At 42.5% G+C, this 26926-nt stretch overlaps 1 protein-coding gene across 2 annotated transcripts in view; it reads right to left on the reverse strand.

Moving 5' to 3' along the window:
- Positions 1–8669: 8669 nt before the first annotated feature.
- The window catches only part of LOC147034583 (kin of IRRE-like protein 1), a 319700-nt gene continuing 301443 nt past the window's right edge, over positions 8670–26926 (reverse strand). For both annotated transcript variants that reach the window (XM_085885676.1, XM_085885686.1), the window contains 2 exons: positions 11185–11262; positions 8670–11072 (listed from right to left, as the gene is read on the reverse strand). In XM_085885676.1, the coding sequence (XP_085741802.1) occupies positions 10572–11072; positions 11185–11262 (579 nt within the window). In that variant the 3' untranslated portion in view covers positions 8670–10571. The remainder of the gene's footprint in view (positions 11073–11184; positions 11263–26926) is intronic.

Genomic DNA, 26926 nt, shown 5'->3' on the forward strand with positions numbered 1-26926 from the left:
CATGACTGTCATTTAGGAGGAAAGGAATGGAAGAGGAATATGTACGAGACAAAAATCCCACAGCCAGTAGAGGCTAGTGAGAGGCTGAATAATTTGAATCCCAGATGAACCTAATGTTGAGCCCTGGTTCTTCGTCGGACAGATACACAGTGATCCAAACTGTGCAGAAAGATTGCAGGTTGCCATCAGTAAGGTTTTCCTTCCAGGAGGAGAATGTGAGTCATTTTCTTGGAATGGTCTGACCACATCCAGCAGTGTACTAGGATTGAGATAATAGACAGAAAAGTTGAATGCCAGATTGGAAGAACTTGCATGTGCCTTGGGGGGCACTTCAAATTACCAAGGTGATTCCCACACTTTTAGCAACATATTGTCAGAGTTACCGAGAGGAGCTTTGGGGGCACAGGACAAGTTTAAGGAAAGGCTTGACATGACAAGGTCCAGTATTGAATGGTTACCATTTATGAAGATGCGAGTTAAAAAATAAACAGACCCAGTCCATTAATTTCAAAAAATATCTTACCTGCTTGGCCATTTACTGAAATATGTGAACTAACACCAAGCCAGCTCGGATGGTGGCAATGAAAGTCTCCACAGATCATAAAGAGAGAACAGAGGTGAGCAGAGAGCAGATTGCCATTGCTTGTGGAAATAACTTCGTTGGTTGTCATCAGAGTTGGGAGTGCAGCAGACCACACAAAGAAACAATATATAGATATGGAGAGGGAAACCAGACCAGATGTACTCTATCGGGTTGGGAATGACCAATGAGGGGCACAGGTTGTGGGGAATGGAGAAAAAAAAACATACACAGCAACACCACTTCCAGTATGGGAATTAGGTCTGTGAGAAAGGAGTTCAACGGTGGAGGTTGGAAAAACCAGGGAGTAAACAGGTGGATCCAGAACATCATGTGAAATAAATGTTTCTGTAAGACATACAATATCTGGGTTTGCTGCAGCTGCCTGGATGGACAGATCGGTGAAGTTGGAGTGCAGACTTCAGGTACTGGTGGATGAGACGGTTAGAGAGGGAGAAGCACACAAAGGAGAACACTGGCAGAGGTGAGCAAGGGCCAGTAACCAGAGACGGTGTGATAAGGGACCGGGTGAGCAGGCAACCGTGAGAAGGGGCTGGATGGTTTTTATGTGAGCTATCATGGCCCTCCCTGCTGGTCTGATCAAATTTTTTTGTAAACCCAGTCAGTTCAGCAATATAAAGTGGAGCATGTATTCTAAGTGTGGGCAAGGGTTTATTGAATAAGTGAAGATGGTGAGAACGGCAAATGTGAGTCGGAAAGTTTCAAGAAGGTTCTGCAATCGAGCCGGCAACAGGAACTGTGAGGTGAAAGAAAAAGAGGATATGACAATTAATTGTGTGATAGATGAGGAAGACATTTGAAAGTAGGAGAGGCATTATGGAATGAATCGGTAAGAAAAAGAAAATGGCATGTGCTGCTGCTTCCTTCTTTGATGCTCAGCATTTAGAGGATAGAACTTGGACAAACCCTGTTGGTTGGCTTTCCTTGGGGATGTAGATTTCTTCCAAAAAATTCCCCAGCTGACTGCAAAAAACGAAAGCACCACTGTTACCCAGTGTTCTGAGAAGAAACCTCCCCCAACATCAACGGCTATGTTTGCCTGATGTCAAGTCCTCTGTTGTCAGCTGTCTCTGTCTGTATGAGTTTATGAGTTGTGTACCTTAGAAAATGTAGAACACAAGAATATATCACATTAATGAAAGAAGAAATAGATCAGAGCATTTGGCAGAGCACTGTTTATACATACAAGAAAAAGTACAGATACGTTCATGTTTACACAACACACTGAAGATACAACTCCTGGCAGGTACGAGCAACAAAAAAGAAACGACAAGACAATTCTAGGCAGTATCCTGATAGTTTAAGATAAATGGCTTGGAATGCAGAGACACGTGAATTATTTGATGAGGAATTGGAAGCAGAGGTTGCAAGATTAATTTTGGCAATGGTAACAATATGTGGCTTCAGAGGAAGCTTTAATTCCCAGAATACTCATGATGGAAGCCTGTATGAGGGATATGATAATGTGAAAAGAGGGAACAACAATGGTTTTGACTTTATTTGGGATCAGAAGGGATTGGGTCTTAGTGTGGTTGAATTTACCGAGGTTATTTGATCCCCATTTCAGAGTCAAAGTCATAATTCAGAGAACTTGCAGTTGAAGTACAGTTTGTATTCACTGACTGGGAAGAAGACAACTGATATGGTTGACACGGGAGCGGTGATTTGAGCCATTGGCATGAAAAGATTTGAGGGTATATAGCAGAAATGTCAACAAGTCACTTGAGCCAAGTCTCAAATCAAGTCTCAAGTCTTTGAGGGCAAGTCTCAAGTCAAGTCTCACATCAAGTCTCGAGACATTGTAATATTACTTCAACTTGTGTCAAGTCCCACATTTACTTGTAGACCTTGGATTACAAGCCATTATGGAATTAAGATACAGGTCTTCATTAATATGCCTAGTGTTGGCTTAATGGTTCGGGTGGTGGGTTTGGGATCCTGGTGTCCTGAGTTCAAACCCTGCTCAGCTGTTGAATTAATACCAGGTGGGGTTAACTTGGCCTGTCATCATACTGAGGTTGGAAAAATGAGTGCCAGCATGGTGGTATCCTGTGTCAGAGTGGTGACCCATCCAGGATTGTGCCCAATAGCCAAGGAGACTGCTGAAGCAGCACCAATTCTCTGCACAGAGTATGGTCCCCATCTCCTCTCCTCATTGATTGCAATGCATGTTCTGAAAACCTGTTTAACTCACCTTTTTATTTGTCAACATCATATAGTGGAGATCTTTTGCATTTTTTTTCCAAGCAAAAATTAATCTATCTATAATTCCAGTAATCTCTGTGTGTGTGTCTGTCTGTTTGTCTGTCTGCTTGTCTGTGACTGCCGTTTCTCGATGACCGCCAGTCCGATCTCATTGAAACTTGCCAGGAATATTGCCGGGGACCCCCGGATGTGCCTTTTCGAGGTTTGATGTCGATCGGACGAGCGGTTCCCAAGTTATGGCCATTTTATTGCTTTTTCAGTGTTGAAAAGGTGTATATATGGCAGCTGAAGGTGTCGTACCACCTTCTCACCTTATCATGGCATTTTTCCCCAAATTATTAATAACCAGACGACCACCGATCCGATCGGATTGAAACTTGCCAGGAATATTGCCGGGGCCCCGCGGATGTGCCTTTTCAAGGTTTGATACCAATCGGACAAGCGGTTCCCAAGTTACGGCCACTTATCTGTCAACCAATGACAGGACACGGTGCTATGACATCACCAATGACGTCACAATTAATGTTTGTTTAATTATTTATTTATTAAAAAAAATTTGGGGTACGATTGACGTCACAATTCTTTGTCTTCTTCGTTTGGTATGACGTCACAATCGACACTGGGGACCTGAGTATGTGCCTTATTATTTCTTCTTATTATTATTGTTGTGCTTGGTAGACATTTGTGAATACATTTACAGAGAGAGGGGCGAGAGAGGAGAGGGGCGAGAGAAGGGCGAGAGAGACAGGGGAGAGAGAAGGGTGAGAGAGGGGGGCGAGAGAGAAGGATGAGAGAGGGGGAGAGAGTGGGGCAAGAGAGGAGAGGGAGAGAGGGGGCGAGAGAGGAGGGGCGAGAGAGGAGGGGGACAGAGGAGGGGGGACGGAGGAGGGGGGAGAAAGGGTGGGAGAGTTGGGGGGGCGAGAGTTAGGGGGCATCAAAATTCTTCTTCTTCGTTTGATATGACGTCACAATTGATGCTGGGGACCTGATACTGCAGGCACAAAGCTGCACATACTGGCACGCACCTACGGGCATGCCCCGACGGGCCGGCACTAGTTAATGTTAAATTTACTTCTCATATCTGGGGTGTGTTCTGTGAGCAACCAGCTTGGTATCGCTTGCAAAGTGGCTTGCTTGATTCAAAGTGCTCAAGCAAGCACTCCAATGGATAAAAGTGCTTGACACTGCTTAACAACATATGGCGGTCTCCATGTAAACAATGCTATCATGGTAATGGAGGTAATGCTTTCCATGCCGTAGTTTTCAGTTTTACTCGATCCTCTTGTGACAACTTCCCCAAACAAATTTTCTTGTGTTAGCAGAGGCTACAGAGGACAAAAAAGAGGGGAAAAAGACAAAGAAATGGGGAGTCAGAAAGAGGATCCACCTGCCAAGCTTATCTATACACCATAACCACTGCGCATTTTGGGGAGGGGGAGGGGGGGTTGCATGTTTGTATTTCTTGAAGAATTAGGATTAAAAGTAGAGTAAAAATGAAACTATGAAATGAACATTTCAATAATATTATAAGTATACGTAACAGTACCCACTTGCCAAGGAGACTCCTTCGGCAGCACTAACGCTCTGCACAGAGTATGGTCCCAATGGATGGATGGATGGTATGCCTCTGGATTTTTCAATGGTTATAGTATCATTTTAAATACAACTGCGATGGCCATTTTGGCTAACATAACGAAGCACCTCCCATAATCACTTGTTCATTTTGCCGAGCTGCTTACAAAGCACTTGGTATGGAATGACTGGCTTGGAAAGCGACAACAAGCCACTTGCTAATGGAATACATCCCAAGTGTTCTGACTTGAACATATATTCATGAGACGAGTCAGAAACCAAAACTTACATTTAAATGGTATACATGTAGAACCAAAGCGTTCAATGTGGAACGAGAGAGGAGGTTTTAATAACTTACTTGTATATTTATGTACGTTGTACATAAATTTCCACTTTCCACTATATTTATGTATGTTAAAATTAAATGTATACCGATAGCTTATTAACTTCAGTTGTTGCCTTTGAAGACACCGCACTTTTTATGTCTTCCTTGAAAAAAAAAGATAAGCTAGCATGATATCATTTAAAATTATTGACAAAGGTGAAATAATCCAAGTCACCTGGCATATTTTAATCCTATAATTTTGTTTTTAAAATTATGGATAAGGGAGTTATGGATAAGGGGCCAAGTTTCCCATGGCACAAATGTTCATAGTTTGAATAAAGTGGTTTCCAATGTAGCCACGTTAGTAAGACTGGTGATTGCCGCTTGGATGTGGTGTGCTGTCTGGATAGTAGACACTCCATTTTACATTAGTGGTGAACGGTATGTGATCCCGCTGCCGCAAGCACTGGCACATTGCACATATAGACATACACAGTATATGTCATTATTGACCGAATTGCAGAGAGGGCACCACCCAGGTAGAAGCAGAGTGTCCTGAAAGGAAGCTTACCATCCAGGTTAGCATGGAGGAGACATGCCATAGTTTGGGGTAATTTATCAAGGAGGCCTTTTTGCACATGCTATCAATAGCCTTGGAGATACCAAATGCAACAACATGACTCACTCCAAATGACTCCAAGGCAGAAGACCACACATTGGTGGTAGAAGTGAATAGTTCAGTAAATTTGGCTTGAAGGAATACATATTGATGTTGCTAAGTAAATTGGATTTTCTAGGATGGACAGGAGCTGCTTGGTCAAAAAAGTTACCATATGCTTAGAAATGGTAGATGTCAAGGCCCATCTAGTGCTATTTGGATGGGTTAGAATTATCACTATTTCATAGGCACAGGGAATACTTATGCATGCATGCATCCAATGTGATGAAGAGAAGGAAAGCTTATATAGCCGATGGAAAATAGGAGTTCGTTCAGGGGCACATTTTTTCAAGTCAATGGCAGGGATGCCATAAGGACGGACCATTTGCCTCTTTTGCATCAGTTTCGAAGGGTTTGTCGGAGTTTCCTTATTGTGAAACATACCAGAGGCATGATCATAGTTTATGGTGGATCATTGTGAGGAGTCTTCTTAAAATCACGAAGAGTGGAGTTGGAGGAAAAAAAAGCACAAGAGAGGCCACGGCATCTGCCTTAAGAAATAGCGACATTGTGGTTAAAGAGACAGGGGAAGGGAAATTAATAAAAGTTGCAGGAAATAGATTGTCCAGGGACCAAAAAGAATGGCTTCACAAGATGCAGGACACTACTTAAAAAAACAAAATGGTGATTGAAGAGTTCTTTAATTTGATTGATAACTTAGGTACAATGGTTGCGAGCTTTGACAGAAGGAGACAGCACATTCTTACATAAGATCAATAATTTACCACGGAAGCATGGGTGTAATTAAGAACAGAGACAGCACATTTACAAAAATAAACTACTTTATTTAATTAATGCACGTATTTACAATAGTTTTTCAAAGAGAGAGAAAAAAAGGAATGATTATATACAAGAAAACAGAGATTATAAAGAAAATCCTTTAACTCAATAAAACGATGAACCAAAATCAATCTTAATCCTTCAATTTGATAATCAATCATTAAAATACTCAACATTTCTGGAAACCTACACAACAGAGAAATAAAAACATGAAACCCCACTGGTATTAATAGATATGAACACACATATATGTTAATGCTAGGAACTCCCATTAACTATTAATTATTTGTTCCACTTGGACCAAGCTGGCAGCCTCTGTACCATGTCATTAAGTATACTGAGGTAAGGAAATGGAGTGATATGGCTTACAGTTTCTTTGGTCAAGCATAGTCATCACATACTCCTGGCCATGGCACACTGGGTGCTTGTCCAATGGGTTCTCTTGAGCTATGAAACGGTGGAAATGCCACTCATAATGCCCTGTCTGGTCTGAGTGTCATTCCACCCACCCATTACCTGGGCAAAGATCCCCTCAAAGGGAAGTCACACCAGATAAACTCTCTTCAAGCCATGAGAGCCATACTTCTGCCCCACGACCCACCATGGTTGGCCCATACCAGCATGCTTCATGCTGCTGTCATCTCATGGCTTTTCCATCTCTGATGACATTCGCTCCATGGTATTGCCTGGCTATTGTCTTATATATGACAATCATAAATCACTACATGGCCACAAAGGTGTGTTCTCCTTGCTAGATCTTTATTACCTTTCCTCCACAACCATTATTTCAACTTTCTCCTATCTACCCAGGGTCCCTCACATCATATATACATTTACTAGAGATGGCATATGGCTTGTGATATCCATACATCTGTGCCATTGAAGGGGTGGATGATGGTGGTGCCTCAGAAAAGTGGAAAGCAGAGGTGCCCCTAGCTTAAGTTGTCAATTATTCACACTGATCGTACGAGAACAATCACCGCTACTGTTACATTTCAAACGAGCCATCCGATCATGAATATGATACAATGGTTCCCGCTTCGGAAAGTAACCATGCCATTTATTACCCGCTCAATAACCTGTACAGGCTGTTACTGCAACAATGCCTTAATTCCCATTGGTTTACATCTACAGCACCTGTATTTTAGTTTCTGCACAGTAAGATCCAAGCAAAATACAGTACAGACAAGAAAAAAGTATGCAATAATCTCATACAGCAAACACAAGGAGCAAATTGTGTAACATAAAATGTATATGTCCATATAATACATACAAAATCAATACATCAAATCACTCACAATATCAAAACTCCAAGTTAATAATACCTTTTACTCACATTCACTTTTCCTCTTTTTGTGTCGTTTGTAGAAAGCTGTTCTGTGTCTGCCTAGTGTCCTTATGCTCTTGAGAATTTCTCGATGGCAGCTCACAGGAATCTATGGTTGTCTCCCATAATCATCCTCTATTTTATATATTCTTACTGACCTTACTATCTTTGGTGACCTGCAACTTCCTCCCTTCACTTCAAACTATTGTGCAGTCTTTGTGTCTGTGTTTCATGTTACTATGCGTATACCCTTTTGCATTCTGTTGTGCAGTTTTCCCATGAGCCCAGATTTTGCATTACAAAAAAACCTCTTGCATGAATTACAAAAAAAATCTCCATAACAACTATGTTCTATAATAATTACAATTCTGCAGAAATCTTAAGTCACACCAAATAATCAGCCTAATTTATACTTGGTTTCAAATTTAGTGTGACTGATCACGCCAACACCATAATATTTAATTTCCAGAAATTATTTAACACTACAAATGGAAATCAGAATAACTTGGATGCACACATTTAGTCTCTCTTTTTAGAGTAAAATCACATTTACCTAATGTTGTGAAGTTGTTGACTGCCATATTTTCCAAGAGATTTTGAGACTTGATTCACCCAAACAGATTTATAGTTGAAACAGAACATGAGTGAAATGCAGCAATAATGACCAAAAAATAATGCAGAAAAGCTTTGAAGCATATCTTCAATATTCCAGCAGCCAATCATTTCAGTCGGGAAAAGAATCCCGAATGTTGAAGAAATATCGGACACAGATTTGTTTAGCTGTGAAATGCAATTTGTTCACGAGGGACATGGAGACCAAAACCAGCCTGCTGGTGAAAATCATGGTTAAAAAAGTAAAACAATTCATTTGTTTACATGTTTTTAGAAGATGGATTGTTAGATTATTCTGAGATGTTTACCCTACCTTTGTTGCAAATCAAATGAGAAACTCACAGTTTAACAACTCGTACAATTGAGGCCACTGGCTAATTTAGAATCCATCATTTTCTTTGGTGTCTCACCACACCGATGTGCTTCGTTCGCTTCACGTGTACCCAGAATTGTTTGCATGCAGAACGTTTTCATTGCCAAAGGGTGTTGGTGCTACAGCACGAGCATCTCCACAAATTCTAACAACATGGCAATCTCAAAGACATTTATTAAAAAGAAAGGTTTGAGCAGAAATTACAGAATTACGAGTGAAAGGTGCAGATGATGGATTACACCATACAAAAGCAGTACAAGTGGAGAATGCCAAGTGTTTGTGTGTTTGTGTGTGTGTGTGTGTGTGTGTGCCAGTGTGTGTTTGTGGAGGGGTGAGATGGGAGGGGAGAGATTGGGAGAGGGAGGAATAGTTGTGTTTAACGCACTGCTCTCTTCGGCAATTTACAAAACAGGAGAAAAAAATTCTCAAGTTAATAACATCATTGTATGATGTGGTGAGTACAGATGTGGCGAAGTTGCGAGTACATATGTAAAAAATAAAAAAGATACACATTAAATGCCACTTTACGTAAATAAAAACTTAATCAAAATTGTTTTAAAATATCATAAGTTGAACAGGCTTGTTAATATGGTTGACTTTAAAGACTGCCCGACGGCGCATTTGAAATAGTATGTATAAAACGAGGTTTCTCATACACCTTTTGATTACCAGGTGCCGCTGCTGATGAGGACTGCTCATTATGACAGCATGTCAGACTTCCTGTTCTTTTTTGTTGACAGCTACTAGTGTGGCGTGTCTATGCCCATATCTGTCAGCCTCAGATGCACCACTCAAGTCATGTGCGTACAAGCGGCCTTGCTTCAGTGAACCATGCTAAGTTTCACATTCATTTTGGCTAAAACCCAACAGGGAAACGCTTCAAATTCACCCAAACGAAATGAAGTAAAACAGGGAATTTTAGCAACACAAAAGTCAGAGCTGAAAGCAGAAGAGCATGAGCATTGTCCACAAACTTCGCTTCACCGCCCAGTGGTGGGGATGAGAAGGGAATGTAGATTCGGGCTATCCTGTTTATACAAGCATACTGATTTCCCTTCTGTGCTTCGTTATAGATAGAGTACACCATTCCCACACAAGGCAAGAGACAACGTTATTGGCACATCGTGTGCTGCAATGAAAATGAACTGGAAGGATCACTTCGGCCATTCGAAGATGAAAATAAAGTTTGTGATTAAATATGAGGCTTGATTTATTGCTGATTTGTCAAACATAAAATGTCAGAGTCACAGCTCATGCGCTGAAGGCGTACTAGTCTTTTTTTTTTTTTCCATAGAGGATGCAAGCACACACATGCATCTATAATTATAATCCACCAGGAAATGATCAGTTGGATGCAAACAATTTTCAAAAAAGAAAACGAATGTGCAACTTACATACTTCTCACAAAAGTATATCCACTGATAACTGGAAACGATGTTACTCTTCTTTCAAGGTGTAATGACAACGGTAGTCATACTGTTTATGCTGTGACAACGCAGTGAATCATAGCTCAGTCGATATGTAAATTTGGGTGAAATGACAAAAAAGGCACTGTGATGACTTACGGTGGATTCCAGTGGAGAGCAGCATCTCAGTGTTTCTCTTCTGTGATTCATGAATACAAAGTGAAGATGTGTTTGACATATATGGAATGCCACTTTCTAATCACACCATTTCTCAAGGATATGGTGGCATGGAATGTTTGCAGTTTTCATGCTTCAGTTAACCTTGACAGTGTAATCTTCAGGTTTGTACTTTTGAGCATTTTTGCGCTGAACATATTTGTACAACAAATACATTTATTTATAAGATGAGAGAATTATGTTTGGTCTTCACTCTCCTTGGTTTTTCACATTCATGAGCAATTACTTCTCTTTTATTGTCCATCCTTAATTTTCCTTCTTCATTGGTGAGCCAAGCTGTCTGGCATCCAGCACCAGAGCATAGCTCCAAATTATGCCGGCTGCGTAGTTACAGTGGTGATGGGAGATTGACATTTCTTTTAGAGGAATGTCAGCAGTCCGGTGATTTTGTAGGTAAAGGCGACTGGTTGAGGCATCATACATGCGTCTGCATGCGCTGTTGCGGTGGCCTGGAGAAGTCCGAGTGTTGTGAGGAGGCGTAAGAAAAGCGCCCGGCTGGCTTTCCTGCAGCCTCATAGGCTTCAGCCACACCATCGTAGTTGGGCATACGGCTAAAGCTATAAACAGAGCCATTGTGAAAAGGGGTTGTTGCAGCGGGAGCATACAAGCAACTACCATATAGTGACACTTGCTGCTGCTGGTGGTGTGGCTGTTGTTGCTGTGCTGAGGTGGTTGTGGTGGATCGATCGAATGCCGGTCGAGTTGGAACATCTGGCTGGGGGCCAAGAGCTGCTTCATAATCATAGGCATGTGGGGAGAAGGTGGCGAGTTGAGCATATCCACTAGCATGTGAAAGACGTGAGGGTGGGCGCGGCTCATAAAGAGGCCGACCAAGTGGATGGAAGTCGGAAAAGGCATTCCGTGTGGCAGACTGTTCCTCATGTGCACGGACATTGTAGTAACCATTGGTAGGATCCTGGGAAAATAATGAAATTTAAAAAGAAAATTCATCAAGATTGGAAGTGAAGATTTCAAAGGAGAAAAAAAATAGTGGTTGTCATTCAATATGTCGAAGAATGTTGGTTTACCTTGAGGTCTTTGTAGTCTGCCTCTTCCTGTCCGGTGCTTGTTTCTTCTGTTTTGGTGTCAAGCTCATCCGTATAAACCTATGAATGAGTACAACCCACATCAATGTTGAAAATGCAAATAAAATGAACAATATGAAATAACATAAGAAAATAGCATGTGTCAGGAGAGGTCGAAAGCAACTGCTTACTTTTTAACAAAGTGCCAACAATTTTTTTTAATTTCACGTCATTTGATAAATAATGTGTTGTACTCCAATGTGCGTGGCTTTCATATGTTACCGGTGAGCTTTTCCATGAGCCTTAGGTATTAAGGAATGAAATAATAACCTCACAAATCCATGTGAAAATTCCACATCCATTTTTTCAGGAATTTTTGTCTAATTTTGTTTTTCGGGAAAAAAAAAAGCTTGTGAGAGTCAACAACTCGGGCAATTCTTAGAGAGCTACCTCAACACCAGTGAGTCTGACAGTTCACTCAGGCAGATCAGCAGGGACTGCAAGCAGCCATCACACTTCAGGAATGTTCTCCCATTTCTACTGCCCCTGATATTAACTCAGCCTGGGAATTCTTCCACAGAATCCTGCTCTCTCTTATGCACATATTCATCCCATCTCAGCATCAGTTATCCTACTCTTCCTCCCACCCATGGTCCACAGAATCCTGTGGTGAGGCAGTTGCTCCGAATCAATTGCCTTCTCTTCCGGGAAGGGAAATCCGACCGAAGGTAATCTCAAATCATTCCAAAAAGTGTATCCACTCTCAGGAGAGCCAGAAAACAACATCTGTTCAACCTCAAGACTGAACTTTCAAACTTGTCTCTTTCCTCTAAAACTTCATGAGACCTTGTTAAGTTTGGCTCTGGTGTATGCTCACCTTTCATCCCTTCCATCACTTAAAATGGCACCAGAGCCGACTCCACATGTGAGAATGCTGAACGCCTGAAATATGTGTTTGCTTTCAAAACCCATCAAACCCAATGACATCCGATTGCTCCTGGGCTCTGTGTCTTATCGGTGTTCTAGGCCCATTCCAATTCCTAATCTTCAGCAATGATCTCTCTGAAAAAGAAACACCTTCATCTGTTTACTGATAAGTCCACCATCTGCTGTGATGTAGTTCATCCTTCAGATATACAGGCAGCAGCCTCTTCCCTCTGTCCAGGCATTCACAAAATCACAAGCTGGCCAAACACTTGGAATATGTCTTTCAATCCTCACAAATTTCACAAATTTTACAACTCTCTCTCTGTCTCTCGCTCTGTCTCTCTGAAAAGATCATCTGGAAAACTCTCCCATCTACTTTTTAATAATCCTCTTGAGGAAGTTGAGTCACTCAAACTCCTGGGTCTCACTGTCAGCGGTGCTCTCTCTTAGGCAAATCACATTTCAAAGTTGGCCTCCAAAGCCAGTTGCCAACAAGACATCCTACATTAGCGCCCTGTCACACCTTGACGTTTTAGCCAGCAATGGCAACATATCAAAATGTATGTAAAACGTTGGCGTACTCTGAAATTTAGAAGTTTTTTTTTTGAGTTTTGGGTCTATTCATAACGTGTTGGTCGTATGCATAACATATTAGTAACGGGCACAGAACGTTTCGTTGTGTTATTGATAACTTTTACCAACGAATGCTTCGCCTGTTGTCAGCGTTCACAACCTATGCCCAACGATAGTTTAACTTACGCATAGCACGCTGCACGTATCGCCGGCGAACTCGTGGCGTAGCCTGTTAAGAACATGCCACACGCCAATTTAAATCATAACCGCCTGAGAATTTGAAGTGTCAACATCGCAGTCACACATTGACGATTTTGCCATCGTATGCCGGCCTATGAAAAACGTGTCTAAAACGCTGGCACACGTCGAATACGGTATAGGTAAGTTGTGTGTACGTTAAGAGTAGGCTGGGAAACAATGAAGTCTGCTGTTATATTATGTGGAATGTGTAATACGTCGTGAAATTTCAAGCATGCTGAAAATTTTACGACCTACTCGGCGTATGGCTAACACGTTCCGCATGCATTGTCATATGTTCCTGGTACGTTCCGCGGTCGTTTACACACGACGGACACACGTTACTTGTAGGTTACTCATAAGTCGAAACACGTCAAGGTAATATTTAACATTCCCGCAACCTAATTTTCAACCAAATGGGTAACGTCCTTTTAACCTATGAGTAGCGTCCTCTGAACCTATGTTTAACGTGCTTGAAACCTATGAGTAACGTGCATTGAACCTATTTGTAACTTGCCTTGAACCAATGACTGGCGTGCTATGAACCTATGAGTAACGTGCGTTTAACCTATGTGTAGCATGCTTTGAGCATAAGTATAACGTGCTTCTAACCTTTGAGTAACATACTATGAACCTATGTGTAACGTATCTAAAATGCACATTGTCGTATGGAGACGAATTAGATTGACGTCTTCCGGACGACCACAGCATTTACTGAACGTGTTTCTAACTTACATCTTCCATGTAATGGCGTATTGGCAGCGTTTAGGGGAATTGGTATATACAAATGGGCTTCACAAGAGGAACCCATCATTGTTCCAGATTCCATGTTGAGTAGATGTCAGTGCCAGTAGTATCAGTAGTAGTAATACTATTAGTAGTAGTTGGTGTGTGTGACAGTAGTAATAGTAGTAGTAGTTGTAGTAGTAGCATTGGTAGTAGTGGTATGTCTATGTCAGTAGTAGTATTTCTACGTGATGGGGAGGGTGTGGGTGATGATGGATCCTCTTATCGTCCACGAATAGGAGACTACTTTGCACCATTTTTCGATGTTCTTTTCGGCTAATTTTTTTTCCTCATTCCTGTGATGAAATATTTCTTTGATTTACTTTTTAAAGTATTAAAAACGACTTTGACAAATGCATAATGTACTAGTAATGAACACAGAACACTTCGATAACTTACAGATAAGTTATACCAACGATTGTTTATCGTGTTTTAGTCGTCCACAACCTATGCCCAACGATAGTCCTTCGGATGCAGAGCGTAATAACTCCCAAGCACGTTATTTATATAATAGGTTATAAATAAGTCACGGGTACCCTAAACATTACTTTGATGTGTTTCGACATATGAGGAACTTTCAAGTTGCGTGTTGCGAAGTGTGATCAACGTTCGTGTAGCGTGCTTACAAAACGTTACTCATAGGTTAGAAATAAGTTTCGGGTACGCGAATGTTAAGGGGCTGTCACACCTTGACGATTTAGCCAGCGTCTGCCGATTTATGGAAAATTTGTCTAAAACGCTGGCACACGTCGAATGCGTTATGGGTACGTTATGTATACGTCAGGTGCACGGTGAAAAACACTACCATAGGTCGTATTACGCTGGTTTAAAACGTTGTACTTTTTGTTTGTCTAAAAAATTTTGCATGCTTGAAATTTTACGACGTACTCGGCGTTTGGCTCACACGTTCCGATACGCTGGCCACAAGTTGTAGGCACGTTATGCGATCGTTGACACACGTTAATTGTATGTTACTCATAAGTCGAAACACGTAGAGGTAACTTTAGTGTACCTGAAACTTATTTCTAACCCATGAGTAACGTTTTGTTAGCACGCAACACGAACGTTGTTCGCACTTCGCAACAAGTTACTAGAAAGTTCCTCATACGTCAAAACACATCAAAGTAATGTTTAGGGTACCCGTGACTTACTTATAACCTATGAATACTGTGCTTGGGAATTATTACACTATGCATACGCGAGACTATTTTTGGGCATAGATTGTGGACGACTAAAACACGACAAACAATCGTTATAAGCATTATCTAAAAGTTATTATAACTTATCTATAAGTTATCAAAGCATTCTGTGTTCATTACAAGTACATTATGTATATGTCAAAGTCGTTTTTAATACTTTAAAAAGTAAAACAAAGAAATATTTCATCGTGGGAATGAGGAAAAAAAATTAGCCGAAAAGAACATCGAACAATGGTGCAAAGTAGTCTCCTATTCGTGGACGATAAGAGGATCCATCATCACCCACACCCTCCCCATCACGCTCACATAGTACTACTGACATAGACATACTACTACTACCAATGCTACGACTACAACTACTACTACGACTATTACTACTCTCATGCACACCAACTACTACTAATAGTATTACTACTACTGATACTACTGGCATTGACATCTACTCAACATGGAGTCTGGAACAATGATAGGTTCCTCTTGTGAAGCCCATTTGTATATACCAATTCCCCTAAACGCTGCCAATACGCCATTACACGGTAGATGTAAGTTAGAAACACGTTCAGTAAGTGCTGTGGCCGTCCGGAAGATGTCAACCTAATTTGTCTACATATGATAATGTGCGTTTTAGATACGTTACAAATAGGTTCATAGCATGTTACTCAAAGGTTACAAGCACGTTATACTTAGGTTCGAAGCATGCTACACATAGGTTAAACGCACGTTACTCATAGGTTCATAGCACGCTAGTCATTGGTTCCAGGCAAGTTACAAGTAGGTTCAATGCACGTTACTCCTAGGTTTCAAGCACGTTAAGCATAGGTTCAGAGCATGCTACTCATGTGTTAAAAGGACGTTACCCATTTGGTTGAAAATTAGGTTTCGGGTATGTTAAATATTACCTTGACGTGTTTCGACTTATGAGTAACATACAAGTAACGTGTGTCCGTCGTGTGTAAACGATCGCAGAGCGTGCCAGGAACATATGACAACGCATGCGGAACGTGTTAGCCATACGCCGAGTACGTCGTAAAATTTTCAGCATGCTTGAAATTTCACGACGTATTACACGTACCATGTAATATGACAGCGTACTTCATTGTTTTCCAACCTACTCTTAACATATACACAGATTACCTATACCGTATTTAACGTGCGCCTAGCGTTTTAGACACATTTTTCATAGGTCGGCATACGCTGGCAAAATCGTCAAGGTGTGACTGCGATGTTGACATTTCAAATTCTCAGGCGGTTATGATTTAAATCGGCGTCCGGCAGGTTCTTAACAGGCTATGCCACGAGTTCGCCGGCGATACGTTTAGCGTGCTATGCGTAAGTTAAACTATCGTTGGGCATAGGTTGTGAACGCCGACAACAGGCTAAGCATTCGTTGGTAAAAGTTATCAATAACACAACGAAACGTTCTGTGCCCGTTACTAATATGTTATGCATACGACCAACACGTTTTGAATACGCCCAAAACTTAAAAAAAAAAAACATCAAAATTTCAGCGTACGCCAACGTTTTACATACATTTTTATACGTTGCCATTGCTGGCTGAAACGTCAAGGTGTGACAGGGCTCTTACCTCAACGTGTTCAACTTATGAGTAACATACAATTAACGTGTGTCAACGATCGCATAACGTGCCTACAACTTATGGCCAGCGTAGCGGAACGTGTGAGCCAAACTCCGAATACGTCGTAAAATTTCAAGCATACAAAATTTTTTGGACAACCAAAAAGTACAACGTTTTAAACCAGCGTAATTCGACCTATGGTAGTGTTTTTCAGCGTGCATCTAACGTACACAAAACGTACCCATAACGTATTCAAAGTGTGCCAACGTTTTAGACAAATTTTTCATAAATCGGCATACGCTGTCTAAATCGTCAAGGTGTGACAGTCCCTTTATACAAAGTCTGTCCTTGGTACACCTGAACTCCTATCCACCTACAAGGCCTTCAACCTCAGCTTGATGGAGTACTTCTGTCCCCTCTGGGCTGGCTCCTCTGCGTCAAACCTTGCTCAGCTTGATGCTATGGAAACCAAGGCCTTCAAGATCATTGGAATCTCCCACGCTGAAACAGGCTCTATGGGCCGACCACTTTCCCATCGCAGTGATGTCGATGGTCTCTGTTTTCTACCACTTCCTTTCTGGTCTTGCGCCCTCTGCTCTTTCAGTGTTTTGTCTCCCCAGATTGCTGCAGGGAGTATATGGTCCACCATCAACCCCCTTTTGGTGAAACTCCCAAAATCCACGATCACTGTTCACATCCACTCATTCGTTCCTTTTCCCCCCACCTGTGGAATCAACTTCCACATTCTCTTCTATCTCATTCTTCCCTCCAGGTCTTCAAGACAGCTTTTCACCACCATTGCAGATAATCCCTAATACCAAAATATGATCTTTCCTCTTCCCTCATTAACCCCCACCCCCCAAGCCAACCTCCTCCTAAATTTCCACTTTTTCCTTCCTGAAAGTTTCCTTCCATATCCATCCCGTCTCCATATCCATTGTTTGTCCTTCAACTCTGCTGCTACTCTCTGTCTCTCTGTCTGTCTGTCTGTCTGTCTATCTCTCTCTCTCTCTCTCTCTCTCTCTCTCTCTCTCTCTCTCTCTCTCTCTCTCTCTCTCTCTCTCTCTCTCTCTCGTTCTGTTGCGTCCGGATGCATTCAGCGTTATAGCTCTTTCATGAGCCTTGACGATGCATACAAAAAAAGCTTTAAAAAACACCATTTATCACCATAATCACCATAACCCTTAGGACCTGATTAAACATGAAAAAAATAATACATTAAAAGCACCTGCACAAAAAGTGTGCCTTATTCACGTCACTCATGTGCGTACAGCAGGATATTCGGACAATTGATCCATCTCCAAGCTACACCTCCTTGAAAAACCTCAAAACATGGCACTGATTTTATGCATGTGCATTTTGTCCAAGTGACCATGAATAATAATGCATTGTGGGATGAATACACCAATTAGTCCCCTTGATTCAAGAAAAATTACCATCCTTGCCAAAGAATGCATTTTGAGAGTTGCAAATTATGATTTATTTAAAAATGGTTTGGAGGATTGATTTGTTGAAGGAATGCAATTTTGCACCTTTTTATGTAATTCAGTGATGTTGGCTGAATTCCAAGCAGATGGAAGATGACCTTGGACATCGGTGTGTTGTGTAACCCTAACTTTTGTAGGTTTTTACAAGGGCCATAAAGTTTCTGATGAAGGTAGAATAATTCGAGAGGAGTGGATGGATAGATAAATACTTTTTCACCCAAGAGAATGATCCTTCAATCTGCTGCATTTGGAAGAAAAATTTCCAGTGAACAAAGAATGCAACGTCATGTGCTGCGGGCGTTCGATGAGTGGGGGATGGGGGCAGGGAGACATGTCCCCCCCCACCTTGTTGACGAACGTGAATTGTCCCCTAGACTTGTTTGCACGAATATAACATAAAATACGTTGCTCTATATAATCCACACGGGTCAAGATGCGGGATGTTCGCCAAATGCATCAACTAATTTATTTTGCATCCATCAATCTTAACTTTCCCCAAATAAGTTGTTATCCCTTGATGAATTGATACCATGCTACTTGGCTGGTGCACGTGCAGCATTTCAAATGCAGTGCTCTCTTTCAAAGGAGCTTCTTTTCTCACGCACAGTGGAATTTTCATGAAAGAAAAATTGATTTAGTCATTGTTGCATCTGAGATGAATGTGTAATTGGAGTGCCATGGGAACGCTGGCATCATACACATTGGACCGCGGGCATCATCAGCGAATCCGAATCCCTCGTGAAAAGGCCCCCAGTGTTTATACATTCAGACCAACCCGATGAATGACAAACGCCAGAAGAGATTAATGTAGGAATATTTTACATTTATTAATTTCAGGCATGTCGAAACTTGACAGAATATTTTACATCAACTGACCTCATGGCGAATACTTACTGGGAACGTGAATGCAATGCTACTAACTGGGTCATTGCAACCACAAATAATCCGCAAATATAGATTTTCTTGAGAAAGAACTTGGTCTCTTTCGTAACCGATTCAGTGGTTCATCAGTTGAGGAATACCGAAGATATTTGTAGCCATGGTGCTCGAAGTCCGTCAAATGTTCCTGCAAGTAGAACGATTGCTCAGGCTTCTCTTGGTCTCCACTGCAAGTTCATGAGATGCTGCACGGTCATTCAACTGAACGGTCAAGGTGTAGGATGATGTTGCTCCGTAGTACAAAGACCCAGCAATGCCTCAACCATCTCATGATCTGTCATGTGCACCAATATCGACTGGTAGCACTTCACCCCAAAGCAATTGCTCAGGAACCTTTGAATGCATCGGCAGACGCATGTGGTCGTATTTTTGGCAAGTTTTAAGGTTAGTTTCTTGTGTAGTTCTTTTTTTTGTGTATCACTCTTATTTTTGCCTTTTTGCATTGTGAATTAGTTGAAGAGTCATGAGGAAAAAAGCCAGTCAAACATTTGTTTTGTTTTGTTTGATTTATTTGACATGTTGAATTATTGAATCGGACTTCCGGTTCCGGTTTTGAGCGGCAAGAGGTCTCCTTCGGGGCTCCCTGCTGACATTCTCAAAGTTAAGTTCCGGTTGTTATTTGTCCCATTTTAACTGTTTAATTTTCTCACCTACATGTTAATGTGTGTTCCTAGTTCGGTTTTGTTTCAAAAATCGTGCTATTTTGTGAGTATTTATGTCGACGTTCTCACCTGGTGTTTGAGGCCTAGTCCTAGGCTTGAGGCCTACCGGTTCCACTTGGTGTTCGATCGTTTTTTTTTTGTTTGTTTGTTTTTTCTCCCCATTACCTTCAATTTCTATCCTCCCCATTACCTTCAATTTTCATCCTCCCCACTTTCCAAACATCCCCCATTCTCCCAACTAATCTCTTTCTTATCTCAAAAAAAAAAAAAAAAAAAAAAACCCAGCAACAACACAACAACCTTCTCCCGATTCTGCTACTTCTTCTTCCTCTTAACTTCCTCCTCGTCTTCCTCGATTTTTTTTTTTTTTTTTTTTTTTTTTTTTTTAATACACTTCCATGACCTAATCTGTTGAACTCTCTCATACATTAATATTAACAACAAAAACGATCTTATAATGCTTCATCTTCCTCTCTCACACATGTGGTACTCTTTACTGTTTCACAATGCACTACTCTTCTGCTATTTTAACAGACTGCTCTCATTTCGACCTCTCCTTCATTCCTTGCCTAAAAAATCCAACTATTACAGCGCTTCTTCTCTCCATGCTCTGAATTCGCCTTCATTGCATCCATCAAGAATTGTGTTAAATCGCATCTCTGACCTAAAACTTTTAAAAACCACAGTTTGCCATGGATGCTCGCTTTCCATCAACCATTCTTTTTTTCCAACTTCAGTGCCAACTCACCCCCTCACCCCTCACTCTCACTCTCAAAGCAACCATCACTCTTCTCCCTCCAAGCCTCCCTCTCACCTCTTTCAAAATTCCCCCTCACCTTTCTCCCACCTTTCATCCCCCTCACTCTTCCTTCTCTAAGTTGCCCCCCTCTCATCCACCAACCTGCCTCCCTCCACTGCCCTCTCACCTCCATCTCTTCACTCCACCTTCTCAAATCCTCAACTGCCATCTTCCTTGTCTCTTGTCCCCCCTCTCTCACAGCACCACAGAGCCTTTTCTCCTCCTCATTCGGCCCCCTCCCCTCGCTATTCTGCAATACCCCACACTCCTTCAGCAACCCTCCTTACCTCCCCCCCCTCGTCCCTCGTCAGAGCCCTCCCCCGCCCCCTCCACCTCCCTGCACCAAAAGCCTCCTCCCCTACCTCTTCATTAAAAGTGTGGACCTCAAATATCCGGGGCCTTCGCTCAAACCTTTCAGATCTTTCCATGCAGGTTGCCACTGACAAACCAGACATTATCTGCCTAACAGAAACTTTCCTCTCCCAAGACGTGTCTGACTCCCAAGTATCTCTCCCTGGTTACTCCCTCTTACGGTATGACAGACCTGAGCCTCGTCCTGGTGGAGGCGTTGCTCTCTTCTTCATCAAAGACTCTATTCCTCACTCTCCCTGCACTGCTCTCACTCCCCACACCCCCAGGAATACCTCTGGCTTCGGCTTCCCCTCCACTCCCACCTCATGTTTATATGTGTACTGTACCGTCCACCGAACAGTGATGACTCCATCTACACCTCACTCTCCGAAAACATGGACCATCTTCTATCTTCTCATCCAAACTCTCTCTTCCTCTTATGTGGCGACTTCAATTGTCATCACGCCAGTTGGCTAGGTGTGGGTACCTCTCTCACCTGCCATGGGACATCAGCAAAAGCTTTCTGTGACTCATTGGGACTGACTCAATCGGTCCAACTTCCCGACCCGGATCTCAACCAATGGTACTCCTTCTCTTCTGGATCTGATTTTGTCAAAGTTCCCTGACACTCTCTGCTGCTCTCTCTTCGCTCCAGTTGGTTCTTCTGACCCCGTCCTTATTAAAGTGGACATCTCTCTGGCTGTTATCAGAGAACCACCTCACCGCCGTCGAGTCTGGCATTTCACTCAAGCCGACTGGCAGGGTCTCCGAGCAGCCATCAAACTTACAGACTGGTCTCCTATCACTACTTTCTCAAACATCAACTCATCCTGGGAATTCTTTCAAAGAAACTTGCTCTCCCTCATGCACAGATTTATCCCCTCTCGTGTTCAGTTGTCTTACCCTTCCTCCCGCCCTTGGTTTACTGAAGCTTGTGGCGAGGCAGTTGTCCTGAAACAACTTGCCTTTGCCTCATGGAAAGCAAACCCAACTGAGGGCAATCTCAGTTCTTTCCACAAAGCTCGGAACAAGTGTGTGGCTACCCTCAGGAGAGCCAGAAAACAACATCTTTCTCATCTCAAGTCTGAACTCTCAAACCTCTCTCCCTCCTCAAAATCCTGGTGGCGTTTAATCAAATCTGTTTCTGGTGTATGTTCCCCCCTCCATCCCCTCCCTTACACTCAAATGGCCGCACTGCTGATTCCACACGTGATAAAGCTGAATGTCTAAACTCGGTGTTTGCAGCTAAATCTTGTGTCCCAAACCCATCACTATCTCTACCCACTTTACCCAGTCGCACCCAACTGTCCCTGGACTCTGTATCCTTTTCTCCTGACAAGGTGGAGAGCTTGCTTTCAAACCTCAAGTCAGATTCTGCAACCGGTCCAGACGGCATCAGCCCACGTGTCCTCAAAGCCTGCTCTTCTGCTCTTGCTCACCCCTCTCTCTGTTCTATTCACCCTCTCATTTTCCCAAGGTCATCTGCCATCTGCTTGGAAATCTGCTAACATCACTGCCCTGCATAAAAAGGTGCAAAAACAGATCCCTGTAACTACAGACCAATCAGCCTTCTCCCAATCATCAGCAAGGTTATGGAATCCATCATCGCTTCAGACATGAAATCCTTCCTCTTCTCCAATGGCTTGATTTCCAATCATCAATTTGGTTTCAGACCAGGTCACTCTACCCTAGATATGCTGCTACTGCTCTCCCATCAATGGATGGAGGTCCTCAATGCCAGACAGGAAATCCGAGCCGTATCCCTGGACATATCACGTGCTTTTGACACAGTCTGGCACCCTGCCCTACTCACCAAACTCTCTGCCCATGGTATTCAAGGCCATCTCCACTCATGGCTCGCAGACTTCCTCTCCTGTCGCAGTCAACGTGTGGCCCTAAATGGAGTTCTTTCATCCCCTCTTCCTGTGCAGGCTGGAGTTCCTCAAGGTAGCGTTCTGGGCCCTGTTCTTTTCTGGTTTTCATCAATGATCTCTCGGACTCTCTGGAAAATCCTCTATTTCTCTTTGCCGATGACTCAACCCTCTGCCGTACCATCTGTCATCCCTCAGCCCGGCAAGCAGCAGCTTCTTCACTCACTGCAGATCTGGATAAAATCACAAACTGGTCCAACACGTGGAACATGTCTTTCAATCCAGACAAATCTCACACTCTCACTATGTCTCTTCGAAAGGCGCGTTTACAAAACCCCCCATCCACTTTCTCAACAATCGTCTGGAAGAAGTCTTTTCTTTCAAGCTTCTGGGTCTCACTATCTGCCATGACCTTTCCTGGGAAAGTCACATTTCCAACCTTGCCTCAAAAAGCCAGTCGCCGACTGAGAATCCTCCGTCGTGCAAAGTCCTTCCTCGGCCCTCTTGAGCTCCTGACCACTTACAAAGCTTTTGTCCGTAGCCTGATGGAGTACTGCTCTCCCCTCTGGGCTGGTGCTCCTGCCTCCCACCTTTCTCGACTTCACGCTGTCGAAACCAGGGCTTTTAAGATCATTGGCATCTCCCGCAATGAAGCTGAGTCTTTGGGCCTCTCACTCAATCACCGCAGGTTGGTCGGTGGTCTTTCTGTCTTCTACCGACTCCTCTCCAGCCTTGCCCCCCCTGCTCTCTCTGCGATTTGTCCCAACCACATTTCCACAGGGCGCTCAAGGTCCGCCAACAACCCCCTTCTGGTAAAACTACCAAAATCACGAATCACTGCTCATCTTCACTCTTTCATTCCTCTTTTACGCGGCTTTGGAATAAACTTCCTCTCTCTATTCTTTCCCATTCTTCCCTCCAGGCTTTCAAAACAGCTGTTCACCACCACCTCTTACCTTCCCCCATCCAAATCCTCGATCTTTTCTACCCCCGATAATGCACCCAAGCCACTTCCTTCAATTCTCCTGCTTTCCTTCCTGAAAGTCCCTTTAATGTCCATCTTCCCCTCGCCATGTTCCCCGTCCCATCCCCATCCCTCTCCCTTCCACAGTTCACCTGTGTCTGTTCCCCAATGTTTTGTCCCTTCCACTCCCGCCCCTCTTGTCTCATGCCTCCTTGCTGTGAGTTGTGTGTTCGCTCTCATACGAGCCTCGACCAAGGTATACAAAAAAAAAAAAAAAAAAAAAAAAAAAAAAAAAAATTACCTCCATCACCGAAGATGAAGGAGGTTGTGCTTTCACCCCTTTCTGTTTGTTTGTTATTTGCAAAATCGAAGCTTTTTCAAGTATATTGGTTAGTCGATTTTGTTATTCTGTCTGTTTGTCTCTGGCTGTTTGTCACCTACAGGTCACAATTAAAAAGCGATCTTCACGAAACTTCACCACGTGGTACGAAACTTCACCACATGGTAGAGTTTGTCACAAGGAAGAAGCCGAGTGTTGAAGAGGTCAAAAGGTCAAAAGGTCAACAATTTCAGTGAGATCTCTAAAGTCCTCATTTTTCATCAGATTGACTTGAAATTTGAAGAGGATTTATATTTCAGGTCACTGAGTTCAACCACCAATTTTATTTTCGAGGTCCACATAGACCAAAAGGACAGCAAAGGCCGAATTTCTAAAATTGTCAATTTTCATCCAATTAACTTGAAATGTGAAGACGAGTTGCATATTTGGTCATTGAATTCAACCACCAATTATTTTTGAGGTCAAATTTGTTTTATGGATTTTGCAAGTATCGTGCTCTGCATGACGTCTTCTTGTTGTTTGTTTGTTTGTTTGTGTACAGGATATCTCAAAAAGTTGTGCACAGATTCGAATGAAACTTGGTGGACATGTTGAGAGTGTGACTCGGAAGAATTTATTCGATTAAAGTGATTCTTCCCCATTGAGAGATTGGGCTAAACTAATATATAGCACAATATCTTAAAAAGTGCTGGATGGATTTGGATGAAACTACGTGGACACGTTGGGTGTGTGGCAAGGACAAATTATTTCGATTTTGGTGAAGATCCGAATCCGATCTGGATACGATAATTGATTAATTTTTAAAGTGATTCTTCACCATTGAGAGAGAGAGGGCCAAAAACGATAGAGTACTGTATCGCATGATATTTCAAAAATGTAATGGGCCCGATATGTTCTCGTGGATCAGGCATTACGTGGTGGAGTTATGTGCTCCACCGAGTGCCCTTATAGCTGTATCTGTTTTTTGAGTGCATACAATAACAAACTTTGGCACCAAGAATAAACTAAATTAAAAATGCTGCCTTTTATTTGTTAAATTATTTCAAAGAAACGTGGCAAAGGCAGTCAGATTAAATGCTCAGAATCCACTAAAGCAAAGAGCCTCTTGCATAAACAATTTGCAGGGGCAAGACCTGCCCAGTCATTACTGTTGGCACCACGATTTGCACTTGCAATGCTCCCCCCCCACCCCACCCTACTAATCGACACCCCTGCAATGCGCCACGAGAAGTCATTGAATTGGGCTTTCAAAAAACTCCATGGGCTCAGAAGGTTGAAAGATGTTTTTGCAACAACCTGCAGCAAGAAAAATGACAATACCATCCTGTTCTTGCAAGCGTTAAAATGGCACAAAATATTGCCTTGCAGTGGAAACCCTTTCAAGATAGGGAATTATTCAACAAATATCTATTGCAATGTGTAAACACCATCTGTACAAATTAAAATATTATTCTTTCCCAGTCGACAGTGGCTTGTAAGATTTGTGGATTTGACACAAAGAGCAGAAAGCAACTTGAGATGAAACGAGAAAGTTTGCAGGGTTTTTTTTGTTGTTGCTCTTGATGACAGCACAGACATGTCGGATACAGCCAAGCTAGTTGTTTTTGTCCATGATATGGATGACAATTTTGTCATCTATTTGGAACATGTGAGTCTCAATTCAATGAATAACATCACAACAAGTGAGGGTATTTCAAAAGAAACAATTTGAGCAATCAAGAGCTTGAAGTTGCCATAGAATCGACCGAGTGGGTTCACGACTGATGGCACACCACCAATGATTGGCATACAGTCAGATAGAGCAACCATAATTGCTAGACTTATTTCTGAGCAACCTGGATGTCCAGAGGAGAATGAAGATATCATGCAGTGCCACTGTAACATACAGCAAGAGATGCTCTGCCTGAAACAGTTTGGTTTCAACGACGTCATGTATGACATTGTGAAGGATGTGAACTGCATCAGATCGAGTCATCCGCAATTTCAAACAATCTTGGAGGAAATAGGAAGTGAATGCTTGGATCTCTGTTTCTTCACTCAGGTCAGATGGCTGAGCAAAGGTAGAGTTCTGCAATGAGTCTTTGCCCTCAGAAATGCCATAGTGGAGTTCTTTCTGAGCAAGGACCGTGACATTCATCTCATAAATCTGGAATTTTTTGTCAGATCTTGCTTATCTGATGGACATAGCACAGCACCTCAGCAAAATTAATCTGGAGCTCCAAGGAGAGGGGAAAAAGTTATTGACATGGTGAGCAATGTGGAAACTTTCCAAACAAAACAATGTCTAAGTTACAACTAGAATCCCTGAACTTCACCCACTTTCCCTCCTACAATGAACTTGGTGATGAGTACTGCTCTACAAATGAGTATATTGAATCAGTCAGTGTAATGCATGATTTAACAGTTTAGTACAAGATGAGAACTTCAGGAAGCAAAAGGAGTTTGACTAAGTCTCAAGTCCTTCCTTGGCTGACGTTGACAAGCTGATGCCCTTCACCTTCATTCATTTGTACGCAGCACAGGGCTGCAGGGGAGCATCAATGGCTGAGACCACAGCTGTGCTACTGATGCAATGCCCTCTGCTGGTTCGGACAGAAATTTGTAATTTGGCCATGATACTGGCGATAGCTCGCTGACTCTTCACCAAGGACTACTCACGAAGCATTGTTTCATAATGCACTACTCTTCTGCTATTTTAACAGACTGCTCTCATTTCGACCTCTCCTTCATTCCTTGCCTAAAAAATCCAACTGTTACAGCGCTTCTTCTCTCCATGCTCTGAATTCGCCTTCATTGCATCCATCAAGAATTGCGTTAAATCGCATCTCTGACCTAAAACTTTTAAAAACCACAGTTTGCCAGGGATGTTCACTTTCCATCAACCATTCTTTTTTTCCAACTTCAGTGCCAACTCACCCCCCTCTCCCCTCACCCTCACTCTCAAAGCAACCATCCCACTCTTCTCCCTCCAAGCCTCCCTCTCACCTCTCTCAAAAATTCCCCCTTCACCTTTCTCCCACCTTTCATCCCCCTC

The sequence above is a fragment of the Eptatretus burgeri genome, chromosome 1 (genome assembly GCF_056783735.1).
Source record: "Eptatretus burgeri isolate ZD-2024b chromosome 1, Ebu_testis_v1, whole genome shotgun sequence".
NCBI lineage: Eukaryota > Metazoa > Chordata > Myxini > Myxiniformes > Myxinidae > Eptatretus > Eptatretus burgeri.